Below are 13,973 nucleotides of genomic sequence, written 5' to 3'. Positions count from 1 at the left end.
AACTGACAGTAATGGGTTTGTTTTTTGGGTTACTTCAAGTGTGATAGGTGGCACAAAAGAGGAATGCACACCTGCCTCGCCCTATTGATTTTAACTTCTCTCAATCGTCTGTGTTTTCCCAATGAGATCATAAGCACCATGAGTTAACAGACCATGTCAGCCCTAACACCCAGCACCCAGCTCTGCGAACTGGCAAGATTGCTGGGCACCAAAGGTTGGAAGCCTGGCATCGAGATCTTGCTTAACTGCTTGTAGGCTGGGTGATGAGGTGCAACTCACTGCCCTCAGTAGGCCTACTTCCTCACCTGTAAAATGGAGATAATTCATATATAACTGTTGTGAAGATTATAGGCAGGTGAATACCCAAAACCCTGATACGTCTTGTGAATTGTCCCAATAGCAGGTCCTCGGGAAACAGCTCCTGCGCGAGTCCACCAGGGGGCAGCAGACGGCGGCCAATCTGCCAGCCTCGCCTGACGTCAGCCCGGTCGCGCCGCCTCGTGACCGTGGCAGAGGGTGGTGTGGGGGCGGCGCGGCGGAGAGCGCCCGGGGCCGCGCGATGGGTGCGGAGGCCTCGGGGAGCGGGCCGGCGCTGCGGGAGCTCGTGCGCGAGGCCGAGACCAGCCTGCTCGAGTGCAAGGTGTGCTTTGAGAGGTTCGGCCACAGCCAGCAGCGGCGCCCGCGCAACCTGCCCTGCGGCCACGTGGTCTGCCTGGCCTGCGTGGCCGCCCTGGCGCATCCGCGGACTCTGGCCCTCGAGTGCCCCTTCTGCCGGCGAGCCTGCCGGGGCTGCGACACCAGCGACTGCCTGCCGGTGCTGCACCTCCTGGAGCTCCTGGGCCACGCGCTTCGCCCGGCTCCCGCCGCCCCCCACGCCCTTCCCTGCGCCCCCGGGGTCCTCACCTGTCACCAGGCCTTCGGCGGCTGGGGGACCCTGGTCAACCCCACCGGGCTGGCGCTCTGTCCCAAGACGGGGCGGGTCGTGGTGGTGCACGACGGCAAGAGGCGGGTCAAGGTCTTTGACTCCCAGGGAGGGTGTGCCCATCAGTTTGGAGAGAAAGGGGAGGCTGTCCAAGACATTAGGTACCCACTCGATGTCACCGTCACCAACGATTGCCATGTGGTTGTCAGCGACGCCGGCGACCGCTCCATCAAAGTGTTTGATTTTTTTGGCCATACCAAGCTCGTCATTGGGGGCCAGTTCTCCTTACCTTGGGGTGTGGCTACCACGCCCCAAAATGAGGTCGTGGTGACTGATGCGGAGGCAGGGTCCCTGCATCTCCTGGAAGTCGATTTTCTGCAAGGGATCCTGCGGAGAGCTGAGAGGATATATGCTCATCTGTGCAGTCCCCGAGGGGTGGCTGTGTCTTGGCTCACTGGGGCCATTGCGGTTCTAGAGCACCCCCTGGCTTCGAGGGGGACCCGAGCGTGCAGCACCAGGGTGAAGGTGTTTAGCGCAAGTATGCAGTTCATCAACCAGGTGGATTCCTTTGGGCTGAGCCTCTTCTTTCCTTCTAAAATAACCGCCTCCGCAGTGACCTTTGATCACCAGGGAAATGTGATTGTTACCGATACCTCTAGTCAAGCTGTCCTATGCTTAGGAAAGCCTGAGGAATTTCCAGGACTGATGCCCCTTGTCACTCAAGGCCTCTCCCATCCTGTGGCCCTGACCTACACCAAGGAGAATTCTTTGCTTGTGCTGGATGCCGCTGCCCATTCTGTAAAAGTCTTTAAGGCTGACTGGGGGTGAGCGGGTGGCCGGGGTCTGGGATCAGAAGCCCTGGTGCTGCCACTAATGAATTGTTCAGCCCTGGATCAGCCACTTAATTTCAGCTATCTAAGAGGGCAAATACAACTCCCTGGCAAATTTACAGAGGTTGTGGCAATTATTCAATAATAATTAAATCTACCATTTCTTGAGTGTGTACTCCCTGTGCTAAGAGATTTGCAAACAGTAACTCATTTAATCCTTACAACTACACGGGAGGTAGTTTCTATATTAACCCCTTTCTGGAGATGAGGAAGCTGAGGCCCAGAGAGTTTAAGTGACTTCTCCAAGGTCACATCTTAATGTGACGGCCACTGTTTGAAGTCCATTCTGACTCCAAAACGTCTTGGTCTGAAATAAGGTAACCGGTGTGAAAATGAATTGTGAATGTACAAGTGCTAGTGTTTCCATGTGCACTCTTTTTACAAGTAGCTAATTTGTTAGATGGATTGCACAAAAAGATTTTATGGAAGCCTCAGTTCCATTTAACTTGCAACTCCTTTGATGGTGCATACGGTGAAGTTACTGGGGATCCTGAGTTACTTGGATCAAGAAGGCCATCGAACTGCTTATTATTCAAAAGGTAAATGTGTCTGTTTGTGCCTGTATCTCCTCTGCTATGGAGTCCCTGGGTGGTGCAAATAGTTCATGTGCTCAGCTGTTAACCGAAAGGTTGAGAGTTTGAGTCCACCCAGAGGCACATTGGAAGAAAGGTCTGGCAATCTGCTGCTGAAAAATCAGCCACTGAAAACCCTATGGAGCACAGTTCTAGTCTGATACAGATGGGGTTGCCATGAGTCTGAGTCTACTCCATGGCAACTTTTTTTTTTTCCCAATTTACTATAGGCACTCAGGAAATATGAACTTGGTTCATTGTTTGACAAACAGCTATGTTGGCGTAAGTTCTAAGCCACTCTGCGGTGCTAAAGTCAGAAGGCCGGATGATACTCCTGTTATATGTTTATGTTAATAAGGAGATAAACACCATGATAGGTTCCTGACAGACATGATTTTTGCCTGCCTTTTTGTAACCTGAAGCACTTTGTGATGGAGTTTTCCTTTGTGCAATTTGAATGTGTCTCATTTGTTGCAAACATTCTGTACTCCGTAAACAGCTTGCCTGATCCTAAATCAGCATTCAGACCACTGCTAAGCACTTAGATAACTTCTTGAAGTTGATCCTCTTCGAACATAATAACCTGCTTAATGTTGCACCTACTTCGATAGCTGAATAGGTGGAAATTTCAGGTGAAGTGGCCAGTGGTATGTTTTTAGCTAGTGTAAACTACTCAGTGTTAAGGGCTGTTTGAATTGGACCAAGTAACTGGGACCTCAGAAGCGGCAGCAAAAATGCTCTCGAGACATTTCCTCAGGGAGAAAATACTGGTTTTGAAAGGTGAGGGTTTGCTTTAGGAAATAGCTAGTACTTTATCAGCAACTGGGTTCTATTAAACGAAGAGGTTTTATAGACATAATGTACATACTAGAGACAGCCCCCAAAATGTGAATATGTTCCAGAAGAGTATAAATTGATCCTTTTGAGTTTGGCTCCCATGCCAGCCCACAAGCCCCCCTCCCCCTTTTTTTTTTTCCAATGCTCTTGTCATATAGCACTAATAGTAAGCTTTCAGGCACTCTGGACCACCATTTGTAAATGTGTCCTAAACAGAGATTCCAGGGATAACCGCCGCCTCACACACACGTACATCCCACCCATAGAAGTCACCCTTAGGCTGGTGACTTTACAGATGTTCTGAGTTGCGTATCAAGAAAAGTTGTCCCAGGTGGAGATGTGGCGTCAGACTTGGTCACTGGCGAGTTCAGCATTATTTGTACTTCACCGTGATCTTACAAATGCTGACTTTAGGAACAATGGCATTTTAATTGTCTCAGAGCAGTTGAGCCAATTCAAGGGAATTTCCCTATTTGGAATGATCAACGGCATCATCTATGACTATGAAGCTGTATGTATGTCTTTTTCAGACAATACTCGCGGTAAAGGTGTGGCGATTGCAACATGTGTGGAGGTATGTGAGCGAGGTATCACTTGTTACTGTGGATTGCCAAGCCAGAAGAAAGGGGTATGAGCCATTGGGGTGATGGTGAGAGTATCAGAGATGTGTTGACAAGTTACTTTGTTAATTGCTACCTCTACTTGTGGGTTATCAGCCTCAGGGGTGGGGTGGGGTGGAGCAGAATATGCAGCATGAAGTTTGGGAAGCAGCTTTTCCCAGGAATGGCATAATCCACAAAGGAGCAACATTTCCCTGGGGAAGACTGCAAAGCTCCAGTGACCTGTAAAAAGCAGATGCTAAATTCCTCTCCCAGATTTAGTTCTTTCATTGCAAACTGCTTAAAGGGCTTGAGAAACTTAGCACATTGAACTCCAGGCTATTAAAGAGACAGGAGAGATCTGAGATAGGCAGGAAGAAGTAGTCCCAGCGGAAAGTAAAATTTCCAAGGCGATGGAGAAGAGATGGAATGATAGGCCTTTAGGCAGCCCTGCCCACCTGGTGAGTCCAGAAAAGCAAACACAGCCATGTTGGCTCCAGTCTCGGCAGTTCTCACATCACTCACCATCTGTTCCAGTTTTGCCCAATTCTTGATTATTGGATTGTCTCCTGTTTTTGGCCTTGTCACCTGACTTGGTTTTCTCAATCTTTTTCCTTGGCATTTTCTGAGGGCCTTAAATCAGATTCATAAATCTCCTCCCTAGCAAGTCTAGCTCAGGCCCCAAACCTGTCACCACTTTGCCAGTGCCTTATCTAGACCTTTCCTGTTCAGTGGGGTGCAGGCCCCACAGAAAGTGAATTACACATCTTTTGAGGAAGAAGCAGTATACCGTGCACTTCAGAAAAATGAGGAAGAACCGCTGCTGATAGCAGGTTTAATAACCTCCAACTCCTGCCACTGAAAGAAGAAATGTGTACTGGTAGCTAGTGCTCCGCTAGGAGCCTTGATGGCATAGTGGTTAAAGTGCTCGGCTGCTAACTGAAAGGTAAGTGGTTCGAACCCTCCAGCTGCTCAGCAAGAGAAAGATGTGGCAGTCTGTAAAGATTACAGCCTTGGAAACCCTGCTGGCATAGAGGTGAAGAAATATGGCTGCTAACTGAAAGGTCAGGAGTTTGAATCCACCAGGCATTCCTTGGCAACACTGTGAGAGCAGTTCTACTCTGTCCTATAGGCTGTCTGTGACTTGGCATGAACTCGAGGCAATGGCTTTTACTATTAAAAAAAAAAACAAAAAACCGCAGTGCCATCGAGTAGGCAGTGTTAAATTCTTCCAGCCTCTAACCATTACTCAATTCCAAAACTGCTTCCACACTGTAGGTATCTGTTAGAGCAGCACCCCACTCTCTTAGTACCAAATTCTGCTTTAGTTACCTAGTGCTGCTGTAACAGAAATACCACAAGTCGGTGGCTTTAACAAAGAGAAATTTATCCTCTTACAGTCTAGGAGGCTAGATGTCCAAATTCAGGGCCCCAGCTCCTACTCTGCTCTGGATCCTGCATTTGGCTCATTGCCTCTGACCTCCATTTCTTGGGACTTGGGCCAGCAGCCTGCCATCTTACCTGCTGATCTTGGATTCCTCAGCCTTCACAGCTGTGAGCCAGTGGCCAGCTGCCTGACCTGTGGATCTCAGGTTGTCAGCCCCTGCAGTTACATGAGTCAAGAGAAGCCTCCAGCCCGATGCCTGAAGCCACAGACTTGGTGGGACTTGCCAGCCTCTACAACTGTGTAAGCCATTTCCTTCAGATAAGTCTTGCTATGTATATATATACTATATATACATGCTTTGTTGCTTTTTCTTCTCTAGGCAGTCACTATGAGTCAGAATTGACTTGACAGCAGTGGGTTTGGTTTTCAGGGTTCTGCTAATAGTGGTATACTATGGTGGTATAGCATGGTTAATGAGGAGTAGAACTTGAATGTGTAGAAAATATGATAGGCTGTCGAGACTCACCACAACTACTGTATTAGACAGTCATATTGTCTGCCCCTCCTACAGCCCCTGCTGATAAACCAGCCCTCTGCAGCCATATTTCCTACTGCATGACCTCCAGCAATAGCTGACTGGCTAGAGGTGCACACCTGACTGAAGGAGAGCCAATGCATGAATGATGTGGTACCAAATGTATTAATTAGACCAGAAAGTAGCCTATGAAATGGCCTGGGATGAAGAGGTTTTCCCAAAAGACTGTGAGAAGATCCAATTAGATTTTTGTCCTTTAAATTTTGAATTGAGAAATATGAAGAAAATTAGGCAGAGAGCAGCCTGCAGAGATGCTGGAAATGGGCTCAGGATGTATGGCAGAGAGCCCAGGGTACCCAGAGCGTAGTCTAGAAGGGGTCATGGGTGCCAGGAGAATACTACCCTTTGCCCCTGTGAGCTCCTTGCCCCATTGGAAGGGGAATGGCTTAGAGAGGCTAGAGTGGGCCTGTGCTTGGTTCTAGAGTGGTACTCTCCACCCGTACGAGCAACTCACTGTGGTGTGAGTCACAATGAGCATAGAAGCATGGGGTTGAGAATGCCAGGTCATGGAAGTAACAGCTCTTGTGTGGATGGAGCTTTTGCTCAATTTTCAGATGCCCCATTTTAAGACAGATGATGACGGGCTGGAATATGTTTAAAAGGTAGGGAGGAGGATTGAAAAAAATGTTTTCGTCTGCTTCTATCATCTAGAATGTAAACTCAGTGAAGGCAAAGATGTTTACCTCTTGTTCACAGCTGCATCCTCAGTGCCTAGAACAGTGTCTGACACATAGCAAGCATTAAATTTTTGTTGATGTTGTTGAATTAATAGATTTTTTCGTCAAGAATTTTTTCTAGACTATTCCTTTTTTTTTTTCTGATAAAAGGGAAGTGGGTAGCTTGGGGAAGCTGGTCTAGAATTAAAAGAGTTTGTGGTGGGTTTGTGGAGTGACTTATTGCAGAAGCATTATGGTGACTGTGGTAGCCTGGGTCAGGTTTGGGTGAAGAACCTTGTGTTTCAGTCACCACTTTTCCATCTTCACCCAAGTGCACAGGACTTGGAGGTATGGGGTTGCCTGAGTCTTCATGAGTCACGTCTTTTGTCAGACCAAGAAAAGGAGAGACACCAGTATGCTAGCTCTCTAGTACCAGGCAGTGATGTCAGCTTCATCTGGAGGGAAGAGCATGAACTCAAAGAGTTCCTGTGTCACTCACCTGGTGGTGTACTTGAGGCACTGTTGAAATCATCTCAAGGTTAATTTTGGTCAATAATGGGTACCTAAGGAGACTTCTGCCTTTCCCATGAGCAATGTATGGGTGTGGGCAGCCCACCCACAGACATTTGTTGACTGATAAGGTGTAAGTTATAACATACAGTAGGCCCATGACGGTAGTTGAAGAGCAGCTTATATTTTCCCCCAGAAATAATGATATAATTGAGGGCTAATTTTCTGACAAAGGACCCTGGTCAAATCAGTCATTGGTTTGACTAAAAATGTCATAAAACTAGCTAACCAAAACCTAAAATCACTTATAAAATGATAATATAAAATTATGCTTCCAGCCACAGAGTTTTAGGACTGCAAGGAAACTTAGGTATTTTCTACTGGAATAGCCTCAAATTACAAGACTGGAAACTGAAGCCTGTATAGGTAAAAGGACTGGATTAGGTTGAAGGTCAGGAAAGGTGTGCATCAGGGTTGTATCCTTTCACCATTCTTATTCAATCTTTATGCTGAGCAAATAATCTGAGAAGCTGGACTAAATGAAGTAGAACGGGGCATCAGGATTGGAGGAAGAGTCATTAACAACTTGCGTTATGCAGACAGCACAACCTTGCTTGTTGAAAGTGAAGAGGACTTGGAGCACTTACCTGATATAGATCGAAGACTACAGCCTTCAGTATGGATTACACCTCAACATAAAGAAAACAAAAATCCTCAAAACTGGACCACTAAGCAACATCACAATAAATGGAGAAAAGATTGGAGTTGTCAAGGATTTCGTTTCACTTGAATCCACAATCAACGCCCAGGGAAGCAGCAGTCAAGAAATCAAAGAACACATTGCATTGGACAAATCTGCTGCAAAGGACCTCTTTAAAGTGTTAAAAAGCAAAGATGTCAGTTTGAAGAGTAAGGTGCACTTGACCCAAGTCATGGTGTTTTCAGTCGCCTCAAATGCATGCCAAAGCTGGACAATGAATAAGGAAGACGAAAAAAGAATTGACGCCTTTAAATTGTTGTGTTGGTGAAAAATATTGAATGTTCCATGGACAGCCAGAAGAAGGAACAAATCTGTCTTAGAAGAAGTACTACCAGATTGCTCCTTAGAAGTAAGGATGGCAAGACTTACTCACTTACTTTGGACATGTCATCAGGAGGGACCAGTCCGTGGAAAAGGACATCATGGTTGGTAAAGTAGAGGATCAGCAAAAGAGAGGAAGAACCTCAATGAGACGAACTGACACAGTGGCTACAACAATGGGCTCAAGCATAACAATGATTATGAGGATGGCGCAGGACCAGGCAGTGTTTCATTCTGTTGTACATAGGGTCACTATGTGTCAGAGCTGACTGCATGGCACCTAACAATAACAACAAACTTGCTAGAAGCACTATCTGTACAAGTAAAACAAATGCATTTCTTTATCATCTATGAAGTTTATCAATTTCCTTTTTTGATAGTGTCTTTCTCAGGTTTTGGTATTAGGGTTATGCTGCCTTCATAAAACAAGTTAGGAAGTATTCTCTCCTTTATTTTCTGAAATAATTTGTGTAATGTTAGTGTTATTTCTTCTTTAAAAGTTTGATAGAATTCAACCAGTGAAATCTTGTGAACTTGAAGCTTTGTTGGAAGATTTGTGTGTGTGTGTGTGTGTGTGTGTGTGTGTGTGTGTGTGTGAATTCAGTTTCTTTACTAGATATAAGGCTATTCAGTTTTTTACTTCATATTGTGTCACTTTTGGTAAATAGTATTTTTCAAGAAATTTCATTTGACCTAAGTTGTAGAATTTGTTGGCAATAAAGTTGTTTATAACATGTTCTTTCTAGCCTTCAAATGTCTATAGGGTCTGTAGTGATAATTCCTCTCTCATTTCTGATATTGGTAATATGTATTCTCTCTTTATTTTTCTTGATCAGTCTGGCTGGGAGTTATCAGTTTTCTTTATCTTTTCAAATAGCTAGCTTTTGGATTTATTTTCTTTACTATTTGTCTGCTTTTCTATTCCCCAGAATAGACTCAACAACAGTGGGTTTTTGGTTTGTTTTGGTTCTTCTTATGTTCCTTCTACTTACTTTGGGTTTAATTTGCTCTTCTTTTTCTAGCTTTTTAAAGTGGAACCTTAGATCATTGATTTTAGACCTTTATTCTGTTCTAATCTACACACTGAAAGCTAGGAATTTCCCTCTCACCACAGATATAATAGCATCCCACAGATGATATATTTTCATTACCATTTGGCTCAAAGTATTTTAAAAAATTTCCCTTGTGATTTCTTCTTAGATCCAATGATTCTTTAAAAGATGTTATTTAATTTCTAAATATTTGGAGTTTTCCTACATAACGTGTTAAAGGTATGTAATTTAATACCACTATAGTCAAAGAACATTTTTTTTTTTTTTTATAGTCAAAGAACATACTTAGAATGACTTCAGTACTTTTAAATTTGTTGAGATTTGTTTTATGGTCCAGTTTTTTTTTTTACTATGTGGATTACCTTGATTAACATACTATGTACATTTGAAAGAACAAGTATTATATAAAATGTAGTGTTCTGTAAATATTAATTTAGGTTAATATGGTTGATAAAATCACAAAAAACTCACTGCCATCGAGTCAGTTCCAACCCATAGCAACCCTATAGGACAGAGTAGAACTGCCTCATGGTGTTTCCAAGGAGTGGCTGGTTAGCAACCGAGCTCTTAACCGCTGTGCCACCAGGGATCCATATGGTTGATAGTATTATTTATCTGACCTATGCTTTTACTTTTTTTTTCTAGTTCTATCAATTGCTGAGAAAGGATGCTAAAATCTCCCCTAATGTTGATGGAGTGTCTACTTCTCCCTTTAATTCTACCAAGTTTTGCTTCATGTATTTTGAAACTCTATTATTAGACAGGAAACCCTGGTGGCATAGTGGTTAAGTGCTACAGCTGCTGACCAAAGGGTTGGCAGTTCGAATCCACAAGGCACTCCTTGGAAACTCTATGGGGCAGTTCTACTCTGTCCTATAGGGTTGCTATGAGTTGGAATCGACTCGACGGCACTGGGTTTGGTTTTTTGTTTTGTTTTGTTTTTTGGTTTATCTCTAGACACATACACAGTTGGGATTGTAATAACTTTCTGATAAATTGATGCTTTTATATTATAAAATGTTCCTCTTTATCTCTGATGATATTCTTTGTCTTAGTTTGTGTTATATTAATACATCCACTCCAGCCTTCTAATGCTTATTGTTTGCATGATATATCTTTTTTCCTCCATTTATTTTCAACATATCTGTGTCTTTAAATTGCATCTCTTATAGATAGGCAAAAAAGACAAAGTGTTTTCTGTTGGAATTGTCGTCACCCATGTGGTGCAGAACATGGCAATCTCTAAGGCTAGAAGCCATGAAAGTGGGGAAACCCATTCCATGTCATCTTCTTCCAAGGCTCAGTTCGTCTCCAAAATATGCTTGCTTTTGTTTGCTCTCCAGTGCCTGGTTATTTTCCAGCTAACTGTTCTTGTTTGTTTTTGTATTAGATCCATAGTTTATCGTTGTTTTCTGTGGGAAAATTGAGCAGTTGGAGCTAATGCAACTATACTGGAACAGAAAGTTTATCAATTTAAAGAATATCTTTTACACTTCTTTGATTTTTTGAGGTGCAAGAATTTATTCAGTAAATATGTCCTATGTGCTCACATTGCTTAAGTGATATGCTCCTTGTTTTTGTTGTTAATTGCAGTCAAGTCACTCATGGTGACCTTAAGTATAACAGAACCAAAGGTTGCCCTAGGCTCTGGCAATATAGAGTTGGTCTAAAGATGGACTTGGTCCCTACCCTCAAGGCACTGATGGTCTGGTTTGGAGATGGACAAGATAACCAGGAAAAAACAATACAGAATGGTGAGCACTATGTAAACATATGAACAAAGCACTATGAAGAGGAAGAGATAACCTGAAATGGCCACAATAATTAAAAACCCATTGCCTTTGAGTCAATTCTGACTCATAGAGATCCTATAGGATAGAGTAAAACTGCTTCATAGGGTTTCCAAGTCTGTACTCTTTACAGAAGCAGACCGCCGCATCTTTCTCCCGTGGGGAGGCTGGTGGGTTTAAACTGCCACCTTTTTGGTTAGCAGCAGAGTACTTAACCACTGTGCCGCTGGGGCTCCTTCACGGCCATGATAGAAAAGGCATATTAGAAGAGATGATATCACCTTATAATTCCAGACTGATTAATGCCATAAATACTGGACACTTCATCCAAAACAAGCTAAAAGTAAACTGTGTGTTTAAGCCTGTGTTGACTCTTTGTGTTACCAATACCAGGATCTTCTTTTTCTGTAGCTGTTGCCAGTCAGGATTCTGGGGTGATATAAAGAAGACAAAATAGCAGGTGTGTTTCTGAGCATCTGAGAATATCTTATTGCTTTTTTTTTCATTTAGCTGAACACTACAATAGTAAATCTATAAACATTTACCCAGCTCAAAAGTATACATTTTGAACAAAGCATGTATATTTTATAATGAAATACTTCCCACATTGAAATATGTTATAATTCCCTTTTGATATTGAGCCCTTTTCCATCATCATGACAATCAGAGATATGATACGAGGAGAAGTCAAATTTACATAACATATATTTCCCTAATTCAGACACTCATCTTCCAGCATTGGTAATTACTGGCAATTGGAATGCGAAAGTTGGAAACAAAGAAGAAGGATCAGTAGTTGGAAAATATGGCGTTGGTGATAGAAACAGTGCTGAAGATCAAATGATAGAATTTTGCAAGACTAACGACTTCTTCATTTCAAATACCTTCTTTCACCAACATAAACGGCGACTATACACGTGGACCTCACCAGATGGAACACACAGAAATAAAATTGACTACACCCGTGGAAGAAGACGATGGAAAAGCTCGATATCATCAGTCAGAACAAGGCCAGGGGCGGACTGTGGAACAGACCATCAATTGCTCATATGCAAGTTCAAGCTGAAACTGAAGAAAATCAGAGCAAATCCACGAGAACCAAAATAGGACCATGAGTACATCCCACCTGAATTTAGATACCGTGTGAACAACAGATTTGACTCATCAAACACTAGTGACTGAAGACCAGAAGAGTAGTGGAATGACATCATACATGAAGAAAGCAAGAGGTCATTGAGGAAAGAAAGAAAAGACCAAGATGGATGTCAGAGGAGACTGTGAAACTTGCTCTCAAACGTGGAGCAGCTAAAGCAAAAGGAAGAATTGTTGAAGTAAAAGAACTGAACAGAAGATATCAAAGGGCGTCTCGAGAAGACAAAGTATTATAATGACATGTGCAAAGAGCTGGAGATGGAAAAACCAAAAGGAAAGAACACGCTCAACGTTTCTGAAGCTGAAAGAACTGAAGAAAAAATTCAAGCCTCGAGTTGCAATACTGAAAGATTCTATGGGGAAAATATTAAATGATGCAGGAAGCATCAAAAGAAGATGGAAGGAATACACAGAGTCATTATACCAAAAAGAATTAGTCGATGTTTAACCATTTCAAGAGGTGGCATATGATCAGGAACCAATGGTACTGAAGGAAGAAGTCCAGGCTGCTCTGAAGGCATTGGCGAAAAGCAAGTCTCCAGGAATTGATGGAATATCAGTTGAGATGTTTCAAGAAACAGATGCAGCGCTGCAGGTGCTCACTCGTCTATGCCAGGAAATATGGAAGACAGCCTCCTGGCCAACTGACTGGAAAAGATCCATATTTATGCCTATTCCCAAGAAAGGTGATCCAACCAAATATGGAAATTATAGAACAATTTCATTCATATCACACACAAGAAAAATTTTGCTGAAGTTCATTCAAAAACGGCAGTGGCAGCATATTGACAGGAAACTGCCAGAAATTCAGGCCTGTTTCAGAAGAGGATGTGGAACCAGGGATATCATTGCTGAAGTCAGATGGACCCTGGCTGAAAGCAGAGAATACCAGAAGGATGTTTACCTGTGTTTTATTGACTATGCAAAGCATTCGACTATGTGGATCATAACAAATTATGGACATTGAGAAGAATGGGAATTCCAGAACACTTAACTGTGCTCATGAGGAACCTTTACATAGATCAAGAGGCAGTTGTTCAGACAGGACAAGGGGATAGTGATTGGTTTAAAGTCAGGAAAGGTGTGTGTCAGGGTTGTATTCTTTCACCATACCTACTGAATCTGTATGCTGAGCAAATAATCCAAGAAGCTGGACTATATGAAGAAGAACGGGGCATCAGGATTGGAGGAAGACTTGTTAACAGCCTGCATTATGCAGATGACACAACCTTCCTTGCTGAAAGTGAAGAAGACTTGAAGCACTTACTAATGAAGATCAAAGACCACAGCCTTCATTATGGATTGCACCTCAACATAAAGAAAATAAAAATCCTCACTACTGGACCAATGAGCGACATCATGATAAATGATGAAAAGATTGAAGTTGTCAAGGATTTCATTTTACTTGGATCCACAATCAACAGCCATGGAAGCAGCAGTCAAGAAATCAAAAGACGCATTGCATTGGGTAAATCTGCAAAGGACCTGTTTAAAGTGTTGAAGAGCAAAGATGTCACCTTGAAGACTAAGGTGCGCCTGACCCAACCCATGGTGTTTTCAGTTGCATGATATGCATGTGAAAGCTGGACAATGAATAAGGAAGACCGAAGAAGAATTGATGCCTTTGAATTGTGGTGTTGGCAAAGAATATTGAATATACCGTGGACTGCCAAAAGAAAGAACAGATCTGTTTTAAAAGAAGTACAGCCAGAATCCTCCTTCGAGACTGCGTCTTACATACTTTGGACATGTTGTCAGGAGGGATCAGTCCCCGAAGAAGAACATCATGCTTGGCAGAGTACAGAGGCAGCGGAAAAGAGGAAGACCCACAACAAGGTGGATTGACACAGTGGCTGCAACAATGAGCTCAAGCATAACAACGATTGTGAGGATGGCTCAGGACCGGGCAATGTTTCGTTCTGTTGTGCAT

At 43.2% G+C, this 13,973-nt stretch overlaps 1 protein-coding gene across 1 annotated transcript; it reads left to right on the top strand.

Moving 5' to 3' along the window:
* Nucleotides 1–542: 542 nt before the first annotated feature.
* NHLRC1 (NHL repeat containing E3 ubiquitin protein ligase 1) lies at nt 543–2,026 on the top strand. The gene has a single exon (XM_049874899.1). It carries the CDS (start codon nt 560–562, stop codon nt 1,748–1,750), a length of 1,191 nt encoding a protein of 396 aa, XP_049730856.1. The 5' UTR covers nt 543–559; the 3' UTR covers nt 1,751–2,026.
* Nucleotides 2,027–13,973: the final 11,947 nt, after the last annotated feature.

The sequence above is a fragment of the Elephas maximus genome, chromosome 1 (assembly GCF_024166365.1).
Source record: "Elephas maximus indicus isolate mEleMax1 chromosome 1, mEleMax1 primary haplotype, whole genome shotgun sequence".
Classification (NCBI taxonomy): domain Eukaryota; kingdom Metazoa; phylum Chordata; class Mammalia; order Proboscidea; family Elephantidae; genus Elephas; species Elephas maximus.
Note: the sequence above shows the minus strand (reverse complement) of the source record. Positions and strands in the feature narration are given on the sequence as shown.